The sequence below is a fragment of the Coffea arabica genome, chromosome 10c, assembly GCF_036785885.1.
Source record: "Coffea arabica cultivar ET-39 chromosome 10c, Coffea Arabica ET-39 HiFi, whole genome shotgun sequence".
Lineage (NCBI taxonomy): Eukaryota > Viridiplantae > Streptophyta > Magnoliopsida > Gentianales > Rubiaceae > Coffea > Coffea arabica.
The window spans coordinates 48,182,361-48,205,673 of NC_092329.1; the positions used below are offsets into that span (position 1 = coordinate 48,182,361).

At 39.3% G+C, this 23,313-nt stretch overlaps 3 protein-coding genes across 3 annotated transcripts; 1 reads left to right on the forward strand and 2 right to left on the reverse strand.

The window, feature by feature from the left end:
- Positions 1 to 2,165: 2,165 nt before the first annotated feature.
- LOC140015979 (uncharacterized) lies at positions 2,166 to 4,898 on the reverse strand. The gene has a single exon (XM_072068816.1). It carries the CDS (start codon positions 4,896 to 4,898, stop codon positions 2,166 to 2,168), a length of 2,733 nt encoding a protein of 910 aa, XP_071924917.1.
- Positions 4,899 to 11,465: 6,567 nt separating this feature from the next.
- On the forward strand, positions 11,466 to 18,547 carry LOC113714472 (aldehyde dehydrogenase family 3 member H1). The gene is made up of 10 exons (XM_027238320.2): positions 11,466 to 11,961; positions 13,408 to 13,476; positions 13,567 to 13,663; positions 14,182 to 14,388; positions 15,408 to 15,523; positions 15,628 to 15,732; positions 15,819 to 15,991; positions 16,091 to 16,181; positions 16,561 to 16,710; positions 18,036 to 18,547. The coding sequence occupies exons 1-10, from the start codon at positions 11,767 to 11,769 to the stop codon at positions 18,270 to 18,272; spliced, it is 1,440 nt and encodes a 479-aa protein (XP_027094121.1). The 5' UTR covers positions 11,466 to 11,766; the 3' UTR covers positions 18,273 to 18,547.
- Positions 18,548 to 18,830: 283 nt separating this feature from the next.
- Positions 18,831 to 21,735, reverse strand: LOC113714147 (uncharacterized). Its single transcript, XM_027237943.2, has 3 exons — positions 21,388 to 21,735; positions 19,811 to 20,268; positions 18,831 to 19,275 (listed from the first exon to the last, which is right to left on the reverse strand). Exons 1-3 carry the CDS (start codon positions 21,556 to 21,558, stop codon positions 18,831 to 18,833), a joined length of 1,074 nt encoding a protein of 357 aa, XP_027093744.1. The 5' UTR covers positions 21,559 to 21,735.
- Positions 21,736 to 23,313: the final 1,578 nt, after the last annotated feature.

The window sequence follows — 23,313 nt, forward strand, 5'->3', positions numbered from 1 at the left end:
GGGGTCTCTTGCGTCGCTGACCTCGGCGTGGTCCGATATGACCACAAGACACTGGGGAGTTCCTCCACCCAAGATGACCCACCTTGGTGTAGTCGGGTCTTGAGGCCATGCAGGAGAGTCCGGTTGAAGTTTTCTGCTTGACCATTGGCCTGGGGGTGGCCAACCGAAGTGAAGTGTTGCTTGATGCCGAGGTTCTCGCACCAGGTTTTGAATGGATTCTCGGCAAATTGTCTCCCATTGTCCGAGATGATGATCTGAGGTATGCCGAAGCGGCAGACAATGCACTTCCAAAAGAACTTTTGAATGGCCAGCCCCGAGATGGTCCGAAGTGGCTCGGCCTCGACCCACTTAGTGAAGTAGTCCACAGCAGTCACCAGGAAGGTATAGCCCCCGACCGCTTTAGGGAAAGGACCTATGATATCTGTCTCCCATTGCTCGAATGGCCAAGGTGAAGTGATGGGGACCATGAAATTTGAGGGCTGGTGATGCTCGGGTGCATGGACTTGGCAGGAAGGACAGTCGAGGACGAGGTCCTGGGAGTCTTGCCGAAGTGACGGCCAGAAATATCCAAGGAGCATAGTCTTCTTGGCTAACATCCTGTGGCCGACGTGAGCTCCGCACAGGCCTTCGTGGATCTCGTGGAGGACGTGACGTCCGGCCTCGGGAGTGACACACCTCAGCCATGGGCCGAGGTAAGAGCGTTTGTACAGTTCTCCATCGCGGAGAGCGTACCGAGCCGCCTTGCGTTGTATTCTTCTCGCCTCGGCTCGGTCTTCAGGGAGTGTTCCCTGACCCAAGAAAAGGATGAACGGGGTCATCCAGGTATCTTCGGAGTGCACGGGGCAGGCCAGCTCTTCCACATATCCGGGTTCACTCAGAACTTCCACTAAGACCGTTTTGTTGAGGTCAGAGAATGAAGTGGAGGCCAGCCGGGATAAGGCGTCGGCTAGCTTATTCTGGGACCGGGGGATTCTTTGGATTTCGAATGACTCGAAGTACACGGTGAGATGGTGAACCTTGGAGAGGTATCGTTGCATGGTCTCATCCTTAGCCTCATACTCACCGAGAACTTGGCGCACAACAAGTTGGGAGTCACTGCGGACGTGGATTTGCTGGGCGCCGAGCCTTCGGGCCAGCTGGAGTCCAGCAATTAAAGCCTCATATTCGGCTTCATTATTGGTGGCCGAGAAGCCAAAGCGGAGGGCGTAGGAGCACACCTCTCCCTGAGGTCCTTCCAGAAGAAGTCCGGCCCCGCTGCCATCTCCATTAGAAGATCCATCCACATACAATGTCCATGGGGATGAAGTGGACACTTCAGCTCCGGCGGAGGCGGACTCCGGACCTTCCGTGAAGGTCAGCTCGGCGAGGAAGTCGGCTAAGGCTTGTGCCTTTATAGCTGTGCGAGGCTCGTATGTTAAGTCATACTCTCCCAACTCGACAGCCCACTTGGTGAGGCGACCAGAAGCTTTGGGTCGCACCAATATTTGCCGAATGGGTTGGTTAGTCCTGATCGAGATAGGATGGGCTAAGAAGTAGGGCTTCAACCGCCGAGCGGCATGGACTAGTCCCAGCACCAGTTTCTCCACCTGAGTGTATCGAGTCTCCGGCCCGCGAAGAGCTCGGCTGACGTAGTAGATCGGCACTTGGGTGCCCTCATCTCGGATGAGCACAGCGCTGACAGCCTCGTCTGCTGCAGAGAGGTAGAGGTAGAGCTTTTCCTCGGGCCGAGGTGAAGCGAGAGTGGGCAGGTGGTGCAAGTACTGCTTCAGCTGGTCGAAAGCAGACTGACACTCCTCCGTCCAGGCGAACTGATCAGACTTCTTCAGCACTTTGAAGAAGGGCAAGGCCTTCTCAGCTGATTGAGACAAAAAGCGGTTCAGTGCGGCCAGGCGTCCATTCAGTCTTTGGACTTCTCGGAGGTTCCGAGGTGGGGACATATCTTGAATGGCCTTGACTTTGTCGGGGTTGGCTTCGATTCCCCGGTGGGAAACCAGATACCCCAGGAATTTTCCCGAGGTGACGCCGAAGACGCACTTCTTGGGATTCAGCTTCATCCTCGAGTCTCGCAGGACCCCGAAGACTTCCCTCAAGTCTAACAGGAAGGATGAAGTGGCGAGACTTTTGACGAGGATGTCATCCACATAAGCCTCCACATTACGGCCGATCTAATTCTTGAAGAGTCGGTTGATCAGCCTTTGGTAGGTCGCCCCGGCGTTCTTTAGCCCAAATGGCATGGTGGTGTAGCAATAAACACCTTGGTCGGTGTAGAACGCCGTCTTTTCTTGGTCCTCTTCACTCATTCCTATTTGATGATACCCTTTGAAGGCATCTAGGAAGCAAAGGATCTCGTACCCCATCGCCGAGTCGACGAGGGTGTCTATCCTCGGGAGGGGATAGCAGTCTTTGGGACAGGCCTTGTTGAGGTCGGTGTAGTCTACACACATTCTCCATCCGCCGGTGTCCTTTTTGACCATGACTGGGTTGGACAGCCAGGTCGGATATTGGACTTCGTGGATCATCTTGGCCGGCAAGAGCTTGTCGACCTCGTCCGATATGGCCTTGCTGCGTTCGGGGCCGAAGTGCCTTCGCTTCTGCCGCACAGGTCGGGCCTGTGGGTTAACGTTAAGTTGGTGAGTCATAAGCTCGGGTGGCACTCCGACCACTTCATCTGCGGACCACGCAAAGATGTCTCGGTGGTCCTTGATCAGGGAGATCACTTCTTCTTTCAGGGGTGAAGGGAGTCCAGCCCCTACTTGGACCACTTGGTCAGGCTTGGCTTCATCCAAGACCACTTGTTCCACTTCATCCCCGGGCTCAAGCCTGCTGGGCTCTCCTGCCTTATGAGGGTCGATGCAGTCTATGGAGAGGACAGCCGGCCTCTTTTCTTCTGACCTTGGCGGGGGCTGAGGTCCGACTGCGTCTTGGATGGTGGCGAGATAGCATTCTCGGGCGGCGCCCACGTCGCTGCTCACCTCGGCCACACCCTCTGGAGTTGGAAACTTGAAACTCAGGTGGTAGGTAGAATATACGGCTCTCAAGGCATTGAGCGTCGGCCGGCCTACCAGCATGTTGTAAGGAGAGTCCGCTTTGACCACCGCAAAGCTGACAGGCACAGTTCGGCAACGGGGATGACGCCCGATAGTCACCATTAAACTCACCATGCCTTCCGGGTGGACGACGTGTCCCCCGAAGCCAACAAGGGGAGTTCTGACCGGAGTGAGTTGCTCCCGGGTCAATTTCAAATTCTCGAAAGTTCGGTAGTACAGGACGTCTACCGAGCTTCCGGAGTCAACGTAGACCTTTTTGACTATATAATTGTTTGTGAGAACCTCAATCACGAGGGCCTCGTGATTGTTGGAGGCAGCGGAGACAGGGTCACGGGGACCATAGGTTATCACCTCGGACAGCCTCGAGCTCGGCTCGGCCACATCCATGCCGGCTTGGCGGTAGGTCCGCTTTCGAGAGTTCTGGCTGTCTCCTCCCGTGGGGCCACCTGAGATGGTGTTGATCACCCCGGCTATGTTTGGGCCATAGCCTGGTGATCCGTCACGTGGAGGTCTCTGATCCCCCTTGTGGTCCTCAGGACCTCGGCAATTAAGCTTGGTGTCCCGCCTGTCCTCTCGGCGAGGACCTCGGCTCTCCCGGTGGGAGGTACTTCGGTTGAAGCTTCCGTCTTTGCGGACGAACTGCTTCAGATATCCTTGTCGGATCAGGTTTTCGATCTCTCGCTTCAGATCATTGCAATCTTCAGTCTCGTGCCCAACATCTCGGTGGTAGGCGCAGTAGAGGTTGGAGTTCCTCTTATCTCTCCTCCCAGGGATCTCAGGAGGTGTTCGACCGAGGTGATTTTGCCTCATCACCGCCAAGACGTGAGACCGACTAGAATTGAGCGGGGTCAGCTCGGCGTCCGAGGTGGACGATCTCCCTTTCACTATTCGATCAAAGACACTCCGGCGGTCTCGGAGTTGGTTTGAAGTGCCACTTGGGCCGGGTTCACCTCGGCCGATGTCTTTCCTTCTCCGGGTATCTTGTCCCGTACGAGAGGCTTGGGTTTCTCGCTTCATGCGATTAACATCTTCACTTCGGATTCCCTGGTCCACTCTTTCCCAGAGTTCGTGAAGTGTACGGGGGTAATCCCGATGGATTTCGGTATTGAAGAGTCCGGCCACCAACCCGTTGGTAAAGGCCGCGAGAGTTACCTGCTCATTCTGATCAGGTATTTGCACATTCTCCTCGTTGAACCTTTGAGCATACGAGCGAAGAGACTCGCCCTGACCCTGTTGAAGGTTCAAGAGATAAGCTGAAGTCTTCGTGATTGGTCGAGACGACATGAAGCGGTGGATGAACCGGTCTATCAGCTCATCCAGGGAGGAGATGCTCCCCGGTTCCAAACTCCAGAACCACTTCCGGGCAGTCCCATGTAGGAAAATGGAGAAAGCCCGACAAATCACGGCGTCGGGGACGCAATAGAGTCGGAATGCAGAGATGAAGGCGCGGAGGTGATCCTCGGGGTCACCTCGGCCGTCATAGGTGGGCAAGTTTGGAAGCTTGAAGTTCGGGGGTACCCTTTCCCCATTGATGTCATCCGTAAAGGGCGGGGCCCTCATGTAGTTCGAAGCTAGGCCCCCGGGGCGCCGAGGTAGGTCCTCGGCCAGTTTCCCTAGGAGTCCTCGAGAAAACGCTCGGGAGATGGAGGCAATTTTAGAGGTCGCCTTGGAGGAGGCACGCCTGGAGGTACTCCGAGAGAGACGCCCCTCATCGGAGTCTTCATCTGAAGGTGCCTCAGGGGACTTCATCGGCCTCCTCTTGGAAGACTCGGCCTTTTCTTTCCCCTGTCTTTTGAGGTACCTTCCTAGCTCCTCAAAAATGGTAGGGTTGTGCGATACGAACTCGGCCATCTTGGCGATGGCATCATCGTTGTTTGGCTGGGTCCTTTGGGACCCTGGTTCTTCAGAGATGCGGTCTTGCTGGGCTCCGGAGGTCTGCCCAGCCCCGTTTGAGGGAACTCTTCCGCTTCTGGAACGCGTGGATCTCATTTTTAGTGATCTCGTTCCCACAGACGGCGCCCAATTGAAGAGGCGATTTTTGGTTGGTAACTAGACCGACCTGGATCAGTCCTCTCTGAGATGAAGTGAGGTGAACTCCTGTGTCCGAAGTGAACCTCCTTGTCCGAAGTGAGTGGCGGGGCTTCTCCCCTGGTATCACTCCGACGATCAAGTTAGTATGAGAACGAGAATAATAAGAGTATAAGCAAATGAACAGTGTATGCTTACTTGTTGGGAGTGTGTCTGGGGTATTTATAGAAGAGAGGTGGTCAAGACGGAAGGCTCATGCTAGCGGGACCCACTCTCTGGCATTACGGCTCTGTCTCCTGTCAGGAGGTCTGACTCTGACACTGTAGCCGCCTGGGAGTGATGACGGAGGATATGGTGCAGGTGCCATTAAGTGCCTCCAGTGCTTTTCAGATAAAGTGCTGGTCCTGGATGATGTCAGGTGGGTTGACATCATCAGCGTGCAGCCGAGGTGGATGTGCCGAGGTCACCTACACGGTGGACTAGGGATGAAGCCGAGCTCTGGGGTTGTGCTCAAGACAGATGGACTCCGAAGAGGGACGAGGTGACTTCACCTCGGACACGCGGGGTGGCCGAGGTGAACACCCTCACTCTACATTTTTATATTACAAGCTCGCAATATCTATTTGGGGTCGGGATTCATTAAACAAGACTAATTTGTTTAGCAATTCATGAAGGTGTTGTGACTAGCACTCTGCTTATTATGTTTATGAAGCGCTTGATGAAATTCCCCTGAGAACGTTGAAGAAGAAGAAGAGAGAGCCAGAATGCCTGATTCACCGTTTATCAGATTGCTCAGGACAAAGGGAACATGCCCTGCTTGGTACACCTATGCACATGCACCTGATTACTAGATGTTGAGTTCAAAAGTCATCCGTGGCTTTAGTAGTAGACATTGCAAATGTTGTGTGAGTACGAATAAAAGCTAGTGTTGGTATTTTTGTAGATACCCTACATACGGTCTATGCAGGACTTCTATTGTTTGGGCAATTTTGCAATATATGGCTACTCTGTAATATGTAATATATATACATATATATAATAATAATAATAATTTCAGATAGTTTTTTAGTGAAATGAAGGTTCATTTTGCTTGAATTTACATCCGTGGTATTTTGTGGCTTGAATTTACAAGAAATGGTAATACAAAAAAAAAAGTAACAAAAATATTTAAATGGATTATAAATGGATAATTGGTTTTTATTTAATCCATTTAGATCCATTCATTTAGATCCATTTATTAAATGGATCTAAATGGATTGGATAAATTTCATCCACCATCCATTAAGTCAAAACCAATTATGAACCATTTATCCATATTGCCACCTCTAGTTGTGAGTTTCTTAAATTAACAAAATAACAGTTAGTTATTTTTATCAGTGATATGGTAAGTGTCAATAATAAATATGAGACCAGAATTATAATTTGCACATATCATTTTGTAGGAGTGGTTATCATCTGTTAGTTAAAATTTAGGAGTTTTGATTTTGTGGATTAGTGGGTCACGTAAATTGAAGAGTGGGAAAGGATAAGGAGAAGATAAGGATTATTAAATTAAAATAAATCCAAAATTATAGTAAAAAGGGATTCAGATTTCTTACACTTGTGAAAGCTTCTCCTCAAAAACCTTCTCTTTAATACATATAGATATAGATGACTAGTATTTACTTTTCCATCTATCACCCAACTCTAACTGAGACGACCTTATCACCTCCATTGCTCAATTTCTAGAGGTGGTAAAAGGAATGAAAATGGTAGTCAAAACTCGAAATTGGAGCCGGATGATAGCTGAAAGAGTAATGAGTGGTTTTATAATGATGAGAACATTGTAATCTACCTTATATTTCTTCCTTCCAAAATTGAGTTTTCACCCTCCCTCTCTCTTATGCTTCTTGGTATTAATAAGACTAAAAAAAAAGGATGAAGAATCCCTCTGGCTCTTATTCTCTTGGCACTATTAGAGTGAGGAAAAAAAAATAAAAAGTAGATCTTGTATACACTGATAGTATATATATTATTATCGTTTGATGCATAATATATGTGCAAAAGTTGAATTTTAAATTCAAATTTTATATAGTTGTCATTTATCCAACGCTGACAGTGTAAGAAAACTTTCAGCATAGGGATAAAGTGCCTAAAATATAGCATTAGAGTTCAATATTTTCAGTTGCTTATTTGGATTGTGATTTTTTACAAAAAAAATTTATACATTTTCTGTGAGCATATTTTCCAATAATCTTTTTAGCTCAGATACATAAAATTGTTATAATACATTATTTACAAAAACTTCTAAAAATAACAATCCTAGATGTTTAATCCATATGGACTCTATATATTGTACTTCTACGTATATGAAGTTGTCCAAGTTGATTGAAGGGCAAAATCCCTAAAAATCCATCTTTGGGTTCCTTTCACTCCACGTAGCAATTAGTGTTTAGTTTTTGTCATGATAAAGCATATCTAAATATCCTATACTAGAAAAAACAGAATACAAGTCAGTTTACATCACATAATTTCTCACCAAATCAATTCTTCACAAAAAAATGTAGATATTTATCTGACAGAAGCATCTAGTTGCGTGGAAAAGATTCCATATCCGTTCGTTACACCAGCTTGACATCACCGACAGGGAAAGGTCCCAACAAAAACACCTAACCTCAGCAAAAACTGGCAACCAAACGCCACCTTCATGGACTTGGTGGCATGAATTTCAACGCCTGCCGTCTACGGCGTATCCTAGCCGTTGCGTATGGTTGACTAAACGAAACACGCAAGCATCTTCCGCATGATTCCGTCAACTGCCTAAGGCATGTTTGCATCTGCTGAAAAGGAAAGGAAAGTGTAATATAATAGTTCTAATACTAATCCGTACGTGGAAAATGAAAAATGATTGGAAGTGATATACAGGCATTTGGACAAAGATAAGCATGAATGAAGGTTTCAAAAGCGGGCCATAAAGCATAGTAGTATTATTTTGAGAATAAAACAAAATGAGGTAAAATAAAACATGCAATAAAACAAAACAGCAGGCAATAACTATTCAGAGGAACAAAGAAAGAAGTAGTGGGAGGTAAAATAAAGCATGCAGTGAAAAAGTAGGCAATAACTGTGATATAACAGTAGCCACGAAAGGGCTCTTAGAGTTTTTCTACTTGTAATTCAAATTATGTAGCTGAAATTTGAGGAAAGAAAGGGGAGAATTTGAAAGTCGAACTAGAGATCGGGCTCTTAGAGTTTTTCTACTTGTCATTCGAATTATGTAGCTGATAGTTGAGGAAAAAAAGGGAAGAATTTGAAAGTCGAACTAGAGATCTCCTAACGGCCATTTCATTAATATCCAAACTGGTAAATTACTGCACAAACAAAACTCCACATAGATCCAAACCACCTGTAAAGGCTAAAAATTAATCTACCTGTAAAGGTTCCCGCTGAGTGTTTAATCTAACTGTGTGTGTGTTGTTTCTTCTTGACTCGAGGAAAAAAAAAAGGTTAAAAATTAATGAGGAGGATAGTTTTGAAATTTTATAATCTTATTTTGATTGCACAAAAATCGTTTTTTTTAAAAAAAAAAAAAAACCTAAAAGGCTTTTTTAATGTAATGGTCTAGACAACAGTAGTACTAAACATTTTTTTTGTGTTATGATTGGATTAATGTTTTCAAGACGAACAATAATAATTACATGTCATATTTTGCATGCTCAAAACCTGTTAGTATAAAAGAAAATTTTTTTTTTCTCGATAAGTAGTTAACCAATTAATAAATTCTTAACCATTACCACCTAATTCATGTTCCATCCAACCAATTGTCATCATAACTTTACACATACGTACTTGCACTTAGTTTAAAACTTTATAAACACATTTTTTTTTTCCTCATGTCACTTTCCTTAATCCTAAACAATTATAATCTTATAATCCGAATTAACCTCGTTGGGTTGTTCGGGGTACGCTATTAAGTTTACCATTATGATGAACATTGGAGATTTGTTTAACTAAACTTTGTTATCCGGGACCGCTTCTCATTCTTCAGAAAGACGCGGATTTAGTTTAAGATTACGAAGGATTTGGAACTCTTAAGAGCTACTACACATTCGGTCAAACACGTAAACGTATTAAGAATATTTTATATTTGATTTCTTATATTTTATAAGTAGCATTAATGGCATTTCAAATTTTAAAATTGTTTAGGACCTTTGGCTTTTAAGGCCAATAAATGAGTTTATGATTCGGATTTTATTTTGTAAAAGCTACTTTGAAAGGCCAAAAACAATATAAACAAAAACAATTATCTTGTAACTTCTTGTTAGGGTTTTTTGTTTTTGGGGATCTATAAGAATCAAAAGCTCATTAAAGAGAAAAGGAAATTGAGAATATTATATGACAAATTTTTTTTATTACACAGCAAAGTTTCTAGAAAAGAAGCTTAAAGTAAGTCCAAAAAATCGATTAAAAACACTTCTATGGGTAGACACAAAAGCCATTATAATCTTATCAACTATCACAATTTATTTAATTTATTAAAACATGCTATTTTACTCCATTCATTTCTTTTGATTTTCTTTTTTGGCAGCATAATGCGTTTCTTATTCTAATGCTTCTAGAAAAAAAAATCTTAATTTAATGCGACAGTCTATAAAATTGGCATTAGATTTTCAATTTTTGCCTTTTCTACTAATTGTTATTTTCGTTAGATTTATTTTGTAACTCAAGTACATTAATATATTGGACGGATTGCCAATAATTCTAGATTAAATTAGTAAGAATATCATTACTCTACTTTTATAGGGGATGTAATTTCTATCTCAAATTGAGCATAAAATTTTTAAAATTTTTTTATTTTAAAAAGAAAAATCGAGAGCAAGAAAAGTAAACCAAATCGTGGAATTAATACAATTTTAATTCCACATGGGATAAATTATCTCCAAAATCATTTTAAAAATATGTTATAAACGATTTTTTTATAAAGGGAGGAAGTTAATTTAACATCCCTGTATTTCAAAGAAAATTATTTATTTTAAAAAGAAAAATCGAGAGCAAGAAAAGTAAACCAAATCGTGGAATTAATACAATTTTAATTCCACATGGGATAAATTATCTCCAAAATCATTTTAAAAATATGTTATAAACGATTTTTTTATAAAGGGAGGAAGTTAATTTAACATCCCTGTATTTCAAAGAAAATTATTTATTTTAAAAAAGAAAAATCTAGAGCAAGAAAAGTAAACCAAATCGTGGAATTAATACAATTTTAATTCCACATGGGATAAACTATCTCCAAAATCATTTTAAAAATATGTTATAGACGATTTTTTTATAAAGGGAGGAAGTTAATTTAACATCCCTGTTTTCAAATCCCTTTCATGCATTGATGAATCGCATTATCAACATTAAGACTAGCATAAGGTGCAGATTCAGCCCCTCTATCAGATAGAGAACATCATGGTCCAATACTGCTCCAAATGCATTCCTGATAAATACTACAAAAAAAGGGAAAGATATATATCAACTTGCAACTATAAGAGAATTTTGATATGCATAAGAGAATTTTGATAATGATTCTTCTATTACTTGCCTTTAGGAACTTTTAAAAATTTGGATTGTAGTTTTTCGTGAACACATTTTTCAATCATCTTTTTACTTCACATATATTAAATTATTACAGTATATTTTTTTACAAAAATTTCTAAAAATAGAAATCCAAACGGGATCCTTCTCTGACGTGTCTTTAGGGCACTTTCGTGCTCATGGGATAGGTGATAACATTAGAATTTTTATTATGAACCCATATATTGTGTGTGTGCTAATCTTGTGCTTTAAACTTTTGATAAACATGAAAAGGCAAGCCATGAAATTGATCGAATTCTGATCCCACTTGTTACAAATGAATTCTAAAAACATTTTAGAAAGATATAAACAAAGGAAGCTCTTACATCCAAAACTCTCTGTTCCAAACCTTTCTATGTGTTTTTCACTCGTATTTTCAACATCAAGACTTACAAAATGCCATAAATCAATTTCAAATTGATAATATACTAACTGATGAAATATTAATAGAAATCCACTGCTCCACTTTTTGTTGGTCACACTTTCACCAATTATTTTATCATATAGCTTAATAAATAAAAATTATACATAAAAAAATGCTGGCGAAAGTGCGATCAATAGAAGTAAGAGTGCAATTACCGCACACGCCGCCTCCGCGAGTGGTAGCTTGAAACCTCAATCGTTTTCAAATACCACTATCCAACAAAGTTGGTAATGCTGTCTATTATTCCACGCTCCTCCAATCTCCACCCGCCCCGTCGACACGCTTCTCTCCCTGCATTTTATCCTGTTCCCATTCTCCTCCGTCTCCAACAACACCCCCCTCCCCCAACCCAAAAAAAAAATCCTACTCTCAGTTCACGTGCGTCCCCGTCTCTCTAGTCTTTCCCCACAATCTCCGCCTATTCAAGATTCACAAATACATACGTTACATTCTATATAATATAGAATACCCTCCGTCCATATATATGCATACGTCTGTACATACACTACTGTGTTTTTTACGTATTCAAAAAACGAAAGTCATCCAGCCGGCTTCAGTCAGTCTTCATATAAAAGGCAGCTCAGATAATACTGACTTTTGCTGAACTTTCGCTGGTTCGTTGGAGTCGGAGGATTTGGGTGTTTGATAAGAGAATCGTGGTTGAGGATGGCGTTTTTCGATGCGGCGGCGATGATGAAGGGGCTGAGGGGGACTTACGCGAGCGGAAGGACGAGGAGCTACGAATGGAGAGTTTCGCAGTTGAAAGCGTTGCTGAAATTGGCGAGCTTTCATGAGAAGGAGATCGTCGATGCTCTTCGCTCCGACCTCTCTAAGCCCGAACTCGAATCTTTCCTTCAGGAGGTGGGGGGGCCCACTTTCTTTTGGCTTTTTTCTAATGATTGGGTTATCTAATGCTGTGTTATTCTCTTTTTCTTTTTTTTTTTGGGGTTGATGTTTTGTAGCTTTGTGAGTATATGCTTGTGTTGGATTGGTTTTTATTTTATATTTTTTTGGAACTTGATTCTGACTGAATTTTTTTTTCCGTGTGAGAAAAGGATAGTTTTTTTTTTTTTTTAATTTTGATGGTGAATTATTGAGATAATTTTAAACCGAATTTGAACTTCATTTTCCTTTTTGTTTTACAAAAAATATGATATGATTCTCATTGGGAATTTACATTTGCTATAATGCATAGGAGCTTTCTCAAATAATTTTTTTAAAAAAAGCAGGAATGTTAGTAGGAATATTAGTTTTTAGTCTTAAAACTAAATTTAATGGCTATATTTATTTTATTTTATTTGTTAGTGCAATACTTTTGCATCCTAATTGCACCTTTTGAAAAGGGAATTTATTTCTGTCAGCTAATATTAGTAGCTTTTCCCATATCTTTTTTTTAAAAAAAAAAAGAAAATTGAAAAGAAGAAAGAAAAGAAAGATGGATGTATGGATATAAATGTTTGAAAAAGGGCAGGTTGCTGGGACTGGGAGGGGATAGTGACAGGAATTTGGCAATGGCAATAAATTTTGCAGCACTTTGTTTTGGAAACTGACTGCGTTTTTGGCAAGAAAATTGCGGCTATGAGCATTTATTGCACACCAGACTAGCTGAATTAATGTGATATTGCAGACTTAATTCCAGAAAATTAAGGTTCTTTTTGCCTGTGTATCATTTTCTAGTGAATGTTAACGGTAATTATATTACTTTTTCATTTTGGATTGATTCTAATTTTCGTCCCAAACCTGGGCTTCCACAGTTATGGTGGATGTGATAAATGGGGGGAGGGTACTAGAGGAATGGGAGTTGAGTGCCCCTGCTAAAATTCTGGGCGAGGACCTGGTGGAGATTCCACCATTTCAAAAAATGAATGGTGCAGATTGAAACTTTGAGAAATTTTGAAAATATAGTAGGTTTGACGGATGAATAATACCCACTATAATTGTTTATAGTTTTGGTGTCAACCTTTACTGTATTAACTTCTAGAGCACTAGTAATTGCACTGTTAATTGCTATGACCCAGAGCCACCTGATTAGAAGTGTGCGGATTTCTCACATTTTACATCTGATTTAATGTTTTGGAGCTTCTCAACTATGTCTCTGACTTCATCTTGAATAGTGAGACTCAATTGTATAGTCCAGTTCAGACTTGCAAATGCTGTTATTATACTTGTGTTTCTAGCTTAAAATCTCCTTTTTTGTCAACGTTTATGTTATGGAAACTCTTGACTACCTGACATTATCTATCATCTTCTTCATTTCTTATGATTAGATGTTTTGTTCTTAGTTTCTGATGACATATCACGATGCAGATTGCTTTGTTGAAGGAATCATGTGGGTTGGCATTGAAGGAACTACATCGTTGGATGGCACCAGAGAAAGTAATTTCCTTCAAGTTACTTTCTCTTGCTAAATACAGTTTTGTCATTTCTCATTTACAAAATATAACGCAAAAAATTTTGTATTTTCAGGTTAAGACAATGATGACAACATTTCCGTCATCAGCAGAAATTGTTCCGGAACCTCTGGGTGTTGTCTTAGTCATATCAGCTTGGAATTATCCCTTCTGTATGTTAAGAATGGATCCTTTATACCCATTTTCCTTTTTTCAGCGCCTTCAGATAGCCTGCTTTCATACTTCAAGTGCTTCTAATCTTATGCTCAGTTTAGGATTTGAAGAAAAGTCTACTTATCAAATCAAGGACTATCTATTTAGTTAATAAGTATCGTGGCTATGATTGATCAATTCTGTAGTTTATATCCTTTTTTCCGTATGTACTTTAAAACCATGCTGTGCCTACCTATAATTGGTACCTGAGTGTATCTGCCGGATGTTGGTTTCATTAACGAATTGCCATGGCTGTACTTCATCAGATCTTTTTTCTTAGATATAACTGTTTTCACAGAAAAGACTACTCTAATGTGTCCAAATGCTTTTCTGGTTTCTGTTCATTATGTACTGTGTTTATTTTCTAGAGAATATCAAACTTGTCTTATATACCACTTGAACGATGACTTAATAGTAACCTTTTTCTGCTCTTTTGTTGTTTTTGTTTCCTCTGTCTTGCTCTGCAAACTTCTTCCAGTGTTATCTCTTGATCCCGTCATTGGAGCTATTGCAGCTGGCAATGCTGTGGTTTTGAAACCTTCAGAAATTGCCCCAGCAACATCGTCTGTTCTTGCTAAACTTCTCGGACAGTATATGGATTGTTCAGCTGTTAAAGTTGTAGAAGGAGCTATACCTGAGACAACTGCACTACTGGAGCAGAAATGGGACAAAATTTTTTATACAGGTTCTTGAGTATTGCGTAGTTTATGTTATTTCTCATTCTATTTTAGGGAGAATGTTGATGTAGTCTTGTTGTTTTCCGGATAATAAAGAAAAATAAATATTTGATGGACATGAGCAATCATTGAAATGTTCGTCCATCTCTAAATAAGTATTTGTCTCTTTTTAGCCACTTTACCAACCACCTTTGCCAAGAAAGCAAACCACCTGGGCACTAGGCCCAATGTGAGTTGGATCACTTAGCCACGCTTCATAATTGGAAAAACGAGCACCTTGGAAATACATGCTGCTCAACCAAAGAAAGATGACGGAGAGTTGGCCAAGATTGGCACTAAATACTTTTCGAGAAATCTCCTCCAAATCACTGGTATGGCTATTGAAATCATGAGCATCAGCATGTAGATTCCAGATCCAAGTGGTAGTATCAGGTCCTTTAGCTATTGTTCTTGAGAAATGACCTGGTTTGGCCCATTCCTTGAAAAATCTTGTGCATCCTTGGATTTCAATAAATCCATCATGATTTCAGATCCCACAATGAAGAAAGAAAGGGTTCAAGAAATAACATCAGGATTTTCTAGGGTTTTTCTTGGTGGCACTTCCAAAGAACCAACACTGAAAGATTTAGCAAAGTAAAGAACGAACATAATTACTGCCGTACACCTAAGCACTCATTACCTTAAGTGTATCTTCTAAGTTGTTGTAGTTTATATCATGATACTTTATATGGTTGATGAATTTTGATATTCAAATATCTTTTAATTTGATACATTTGTTTAAATCTACAAAAGTAGGTGAAACCATATGAACTGATTCCAGCAATTTAAAAAAAAAGGAACTAGTTGAATACTAAAGAAGATTTAACATGTTATAATTGTCTTAAGGTGGGTCCCTGCATTGGAATAGAATATTGCAACTTCACAACTTGAATAAGATAATTGTTGTCAACTAGCTTCTATTTTCAAATGTTAAACTTGGCCTGAAAACTACCATTGTTGATTTTTGATCAAACATGTAAGCCTGCAGGAAATGGAAAAGTGGGGCGCATTGTTTCAGCTGCTGCAGCAAAGCATCTAACACCTCTGGTGTTGGAGCTTGGTGGAAAATCTCCGGTTATTGTTGATTCGAATGTTGATCTAAAAGTAATGATTGGCTATTACAAGTTTTTCTTTTTTCTTCCTTTTCTTTGTCCTGCAACTTGTATGCCTATCCTTCAAAGTGACACTATATATCTTGCAATTTGAAGGTTGCAGCAAGGAGAATTATTGCAGGCAAGTGGGGATGTAATAATGGACAAGCCTGTGTTTCCCCTGATTACGCTATTACAACAAAGGAGTTTGCCCCAGATTTGGTAAGATTCCTTATCAATAGCTATACTTGTGAACTACACAAATAATGAGCTGTGTCTAACTTCTTTTTTTGTCTCCTGTATTGCAGATAGATACTCTGAGATCTGAACTGGAGAAATTCTATGGGAAGGATCCATTAAAATCAAATGATTTATCTCGCATTGTGAATTCCAACCACTTCAATCGCTTAAGTAAGCTATTGGATGATGATAAGATTTCTGGTAAGATAATTCATGGAGGTCAAAAGGACATTGCCAATCTGTGAGTCACGTTTTCTGCTCTTTTAGTGCTTTTGTAGTTTTAGGAACACTAAAGCTAAGTGAGAAATCTTGTTTATGCTTCGTCCTTTCTGTGTGCTAGAAAGATAGCACCTACAATTTTGCTGGATGTCCCAGGAGACTCTCTAATCATGGAGGAGGAGATCTTTGGTCCTTTACTTCCTATTCTCACGGTAATTCTGCTTGCAGTTGAGTTAAATTTGGATATTATCTTAATTTTGGCACCTTTTAAGATTCTTAATTTTAAACTTAGCACATTGCAACCTAATCAGCATCAGTAGCATTTGTTATGTTGGTTAATTTCTACACTGACTGTCATTTACTAAACATTGATTTAGATCATTACAAGTTTTCTACTCAGTTACTAAAAGAAACATCATTCAATGCTGATGGGCTAGAGAGAAGTGATCAAACTAAGAACTACATTAACGAAAATTTGAAATCCCAAAGTGATACAATTAAATTTGAACATCTGATGATTTAGTTAATTTTTTTTTTGGGTTCTGTTTCTACAATGCTCTGAATGATCATCAATTTTTCTTTTTGACGAAGGTTAACAACGTGGAGGACAGTTTTAATATCATTAAATCCAAAGACAAACCACTTGCAGCATATCTATTTACAAACAACAAAAAGCTGAAGGAGAACTTCATCAGTAATATATCAGCTGGGGGTTTGGTTGTAAATGACACAACCATGCATGTAAGTATCTGAACTCGAACTGAATAGCTTTCTTCTAAATGAAGCTGAACATTTTCGCCTGAATCTGGATTTCTTTGCATCTATTCATATTTATGGTCAACTACACGTTTCATTATATGGGTTCTAACTGTTGCTCATTGAAATTACTGCTCAACTAATCAGATATTTATCGCACTTGTTCATTCGTCTTGGTGTTTAGCACAGTTCCTGCCATGCTGATTTTGATTTTAATTTACTCCAGTTTCTTATTTTCATGTTTACATAATATTCACATGTTTCATTTTAGGTGTTTTTCCTCCTTTTTTTGCAATCTTTACATGATAGCTTCAGAACTTCAGCTGAAAGATTAACAAAATGAGTCAGTTTATAGGCAAGCATTTCAAAACACAGTTGAAGAGATATATGCACAGGAAGCTTTCTTCGAACTTGGAAAAGTTGCAAGTTTATTGCACATGTTGGAAAAATAATTAATAGCTGCATAACAGAAACAACAGCACAGTTGATAAAGTAATGATTGTGACTTTTGGAGATTTGTTTAGATTAAGTCTGATAAGGATGCACAGGCCATATACAGTGTAAATATGTTTGGCTAATTCTGCGGTGCAATTGGTTATAATTAGCCACAAGAAGAAATGAACCAAATAGAGACAAATGGCTTAAATCAACTCTAAGGAAGAGGAGCCTGTGAACTTTATAAAAGAAAGAGCCTGATCTTCAGACGAAATGTGAGAACATAAGGACTAAGGTAGCCTATGAGCCACTGCTCTTTATATGGCCCTTCTTCCCTCCACTGAAAAGGGAAGTTGAATGCCTTCAAGGTACTGTCCCATCGGAGGTGAATGACAGAAGGAAAAGCAATGACTGAAGTGGGAAGATAACTGTGTCTTCTTGTAACTTTTCAGCATTTTCCCCTTCATGTATGAGTGAATTTATTTTTTCCCAAAATCAAACATTTCCGTGCTAGTCAATGGGGGATCTGAAATTTGATAAGTTGATGAAGATGACTCCATTAAATGTCTTATTTTGCATTAGAACTGTTGGGACTGAAAAGGGTTTTTTATGTTACCACGAGCAATTAACGAGGGCTACTAGTGCTTCACTTCATGGTACACGATCAAAATCCAGACCATATCACTTAATTCATCTGCATTCTCTTTCTGATGTCTTTGCTTATGTTACCCAAATGCAAAATTTTCTCTACCCCCTCAGGTTTCTGAGCCAGAATCTAATGGCGGTCATTGAGGCAGCATTGACAATATAGTTAGGGCTTGTAGCAAATGTTTATCAATTCATCTACTGGAATCACATTTTTGAACTTGGTGCAGCTTGCAGTACCTACTTTACCATTTGGAGGGGTAGGAGAAAGTGGAATGGGAGCATACCATGGTAAATTTTCTTTTGACGCCTTCAGCCATAAGAAGGCAGTTCTGCTACGAAGTTTTGCAGGGGATTTATCTTCCAGATACCCTCCCTACACACCAAAGAAGCTGAATCTACTGAAGGCACTAGTGAATGGCAGTTTACTTGGAATCCTTCGTGCTCTGTTAGGGTGGCATGATTAGTACTGGTGAAATGATTAATCTTCTACGTAAATTCACATTTGGAAACTAAAGATTCCCCAAGACTGCTAAGCAGTTGTGGTTGTGTACTGTTTTCTTTTGGCTTAAGTTGGTCTTTGTTTTCTTTCATTTGAAGATGGTGCTTGTGGCTGTGACTAATAAATTCTCTCCATTTAAATTTGTAAATAATCCACTCAGACATTTTTGTACATTTTATTTCACGCACCTTATGACAAGGAAATCATAATAGACACAATAAAACCAGAACTTTGTACGAAGCCATGCTCTGGTTAATGTATGCCTACTGTTCTTGTAGGAGCTTTTTAACAATAGTTACTCTTAAAAAATTTTTAAGGAATTATGTACCTCCAGAGTTGCTGTAGTTAGAAGCATGAATATTTCTCCAGTGTCAATCAATGCCAAACAAAGCTCTGGATGCGCTGGTTATCCCAAAAACTTGATAACCTTATCCTGTATATTCTAAACACATTCTACAAATAACTCTAATCTCCATATCAACAAAATGGAGTAGTTAAGCTATTAATAAGAAGCTGATTTTGATCAACAAGAATCTCGTAAAATACTAACAATTTCAGATCTCTGTTCATCTGTGAGTTCTGTTGGAAACTTAACAAGCATCGTTATTATTAAGTTTCCTCTTTCCCCTTGTTCATGTGGCTTTGGCATACCATGTCCTGGTATGATCTTTTGATAACCAGGGTATATGATATCATCAATCGTCAAAATCATCTTCTCTCCTCCTAATAAAGGGATTGCGAAAATACAGCCGGTTAGAGCTTTTACCAAAGGGATTTCAACTGCCAACTCCAAATCATCCCCTTCTCTTCTATACATGTGGTGTCGTTTCTCTAAAACTGTGAATATAACATCTGCAGGATCTGCCCCGGGCATCTCGTTTCCCATCCCTTCAAATGTAATCTTTGTTCCTTTTCTCCATCCTGGCTTAACTTTGATGGTTAGCACTTCATCTTCTTGTATTAATTGCCTGTGAAAAGTAAGAACTGATCATGAGCTGATTTCTCTCAAGATTTTGCTTCATCAAATCTTTTACTTCTACGATAGAAGTGCAAAACTTGTAGAACTTATGAAGATCGGTATTTTGTGCCTTCCTCAACTTGTAAACTATGGTGCATATTTAGACAGGTAGCCTAAATATATTCAATGCAGAGAAATGAGCTACAGTCGTCATTTTTGAAATTGAGTCTTGCACAGCAATTTCCTATTCTTCAGTTCATATCAAGTGCCTATACATGTAAACAGATATTCAATATTCAAGTTACTAGACATGTCATATAGCAATACAATGAAGACATGGAAGAGGATTGACAAATTAACAATTCAGCACTGAAGATTCTGTTCCTGTTTGACTTTAAAATCATGGCTGTATTGAAATTCTTCTCAAGTTATGATAATCTCTGCCATGTGCTAGTCAAGTTGTGTTGGATTCGAGCAGGCTGCCACCTTAAAGCTGCCAAATTCATGAAACAAAAAAAAGACAAGGACGATGAAACAGTGTGTACCCATCATCAGTTACTGAATCTCTTGTGATCTTCATCTTCTTGATGCATCCAAAGCACAACTCTTCAAGCGTGCACTCGAGGGTCATTTCCATTGCCGGGGGCTTCATTAGCCCATTCGAGTTGGAATACATGATTGTTGTTGAAGCCTTTCGGCTTACACTCCTAGAAAGCGTGCTAGGGAGTGTAGTTGCTTCAGCACTTTTTCGGCGGCTCATGCTTCTCAAGAGATTAGCTGCAGCAGAACGGATTGGGGTTAAACTCCTTTTGCTTGTACTTCTGGACAGAGGAGACGGGCTTGTGTTTCTTGAAGCAGGAGGGCTTGATAGAGGTGAACGTGTGAAGTAGGCTTTCTCATAACTTCCACGCTTTGGTATTCCTCTTGGGGATCCTTCTTCATTGTATCTGCAATCATGCATCCCATTCATGTTTACCTGGTTGCAATTGCTGCGGTCAAGAGCCTGAAGAAAATGTAGTTACCAAACATGAATGTGATCAGACATCTGTTTCTGCATCTAGTTTTAACGGTTCATTAAAATCAATCTAATTTGCCTGACACTAAGTTCATAAAATATAGGGTAAAAAACAAAAAAGCCCCGGTGGTAAGTTTAATACACAGAAAAATCTCCTATAGATTCAAAATATACAATACGACATCTCATGCTTTGAACTAAATTATAAAGGTGACGGAATCCGTTAAACTTAACGGAAATGACTTATTGGAACCTAAAAAAAATATTTTTATACCTAATTTTTATCAAATATACCTATTCTACCCGTTAACCCTCAATTTTCTCTATTTAGAAAATAAAACAAATGATTTTTTTGAGCTGTCTTTTGCTTAATTATATCAGTGCATTTTGGTCAATTCACCCATTTCCGTTAAGTTTAACGGATTCCATTGCCTTTACAATTTAGTTCAAAGCATGAGGGGTCGTGTTGTATATTTTGAAACCATGGGAGACTTTTCTGTGTATTAGGTTAATCACCGGGGTTTTTTTGTTTTTTACCCTAAAATATAATAACAAACATCGAAGAAAATTGCAATTAAGGTTGAGTTTTAGTTCAATGGTCCAAACTATGATTCTTTAAAACTTCTTTTTGTGTCTTGATTAATCATGTATTTATTTACCTACAATGTTGAAAAAGTTAGGTTGAAAATTTACGAACTTGAATATACTGAAATTTCTTGTTATATACTCAACGGTATAATTCAAATGTAACAAGATCATTATACGGATTCATCATTATACGGATTCATCTACAAAAGATCCGAGTATTGAACTTGTGATTCAATCAAAACTTTGTCCATATATATATATTTTTAAACTCTTTCCTTTGTACATCAGTTCACATATCGGGTCGTGCATGACAGAAAAATCAAGAATCAGATATAAGTAAATATCATAGAGAAAGAGTTTCTTTAGACCCATTTTAGCATATGATTATTTTCTGATGTTTTAATACGTTTGGATAGATTAATTAGACCTCAAACAATCTGGTAAATCGTAATGTATATTTCATAAGACTAAATTTTCAATGAAAACCAATCAGGTATTCAACATGATGATACATTATACCTTGTGTTCCTTTTCCAGCGATCTATGCTTGTTTGTGTCAGTTGTTTTCAAAGGAGATGGATGCCTCTCCGGATAGCATCTTCTGACAAATGATTTGCATTTTCTACATACGCCTTCTAGGCTGCGGCCACTGTGCAAGTCCGGTGGTGGTGCCTGAGAATGATCTTCCATTGAGAGAGAGAGAGAGAGAGGAAGAGAAAAAAGAGAGAGAGAGGGAGATCATGCATGTAATCCACAAAAAATGGATGGTTAGCTAGCCAAGCCAAGCATAGAGCTGTCTAGGAGATGCATAGGATAATATTCCATAATCTCAATTAGTTTTGGAACTAAATCTACTTTGTAGCTTTAAAGTCTATTTGGTCGTACCCGAAACTTTGAGTAATGATGATCCACATGCAAGAACTTTTATCTATTGCTGTACAGGTACAGACCTTGAAACTTGGGATTTAATTCTTGTTCTCAATCCTGTCTATATATAGTAATATTAACTATTATAAGCAAAATCTTGTTTCTCCAAATTCAAAGAATTTGACTTTGTCGTAATAAGAGCTGGATCATTGTACTTGGCCAAATAAAAGTGAAATACATATAAAACATGAAAGGGCAAATCACCACAAGTTAAGGATTATTTGTGGCATGTAAATTGATAAATAATACACCTTATGCAGAAAATTGACTGCTATTATTATGTGGACAATTGATATTGTTGCATCGCATGACCCTAACATAATAAACATGATACCATACATACGAACTCCTCGATATTTATTAGCGATTGATGATTCTATTAAATGACTAGGCATGGCACCCGCGCTCAGCGCGGGAGTTGTAACCTGCGTGAGGGATGTAGCTTGTAAGCGAAAAATGCAATTCACAGTGATGTAATTGTAAGAATTGCTATGGTATAGTTCATTGTTTTTGATAAAATGAAAAAATGCAGCAATAAAGAGATTAGTGTTAATCATTAATTGAGCCATTCATATCCCATAAAATGGTCTAAATCAAGATTCATTGAAGAGTAAAGCTATAAATATACTTTTCAAATTGCATGAAAAGGAAGGCCTACTTATGAAGAGGGCAAATATTATTGGAACATATGAAGGTATAGATTCAGAACTTCAATTTGCATATACTTGAGAGCGGTTGTAGAGAATCTTAAAATATTATATTAGTCTCGTCTAAGTTTCCTATGAAACTATATGAGTTTAGACCTAAGAGATTCTTGAATTCTTGTATTTATTTAAGAGACCATGACTTCCAACTCATTCCACTTGGAATTAGAAGAGGGCGTTATCTTGAGTATCACTTTTGCTATGGTTACAATGAGCATGTCAGCAAATATTTTGCTCAAGTTTGATTGCACGTATAGGGTTGAAACATGCTAAAAAATTTCCTCTTCTTGATGTTGCAATTCCAGTAAAGTATACTGTAATTCAACTTAGATATGATAACCTTCCATCTTCAAAGTTTTAACAAAGGTAGAATGCATAATAACCATTTAGGTTTTTTCTTTAATGCAATAAATATTGTATATGACTTGCAATTGCTTATTTTGTTTGTCACAGCCTTTTTTGTCAATATTATTTATCAATCAAAATTAATGCAAAGAAAGTTAGTATATATTAAAGGTGTTATATCTTGAGAAAGTATATTTATGTGCAAAGCACGTGAGGTATTACTACTTACTAGTGCTTATCAGGATAAACATGAAAAGTGCATATGAAATTTTTATCCAATATAAAAGTGAACAAATATTTTGGGACATTCAAAAATAGTAATATGGGCATTTCTTTTTGGGAGATAGGGAGTATTTTTTAGTAAACAGGAACTCAATTACAACTAGATTTGTAAATTTAAATAGCCAAAATAGTCAAAACACGTCATGTGTATTGATTTTAGATATTCTATATCACATCATGTTCATTG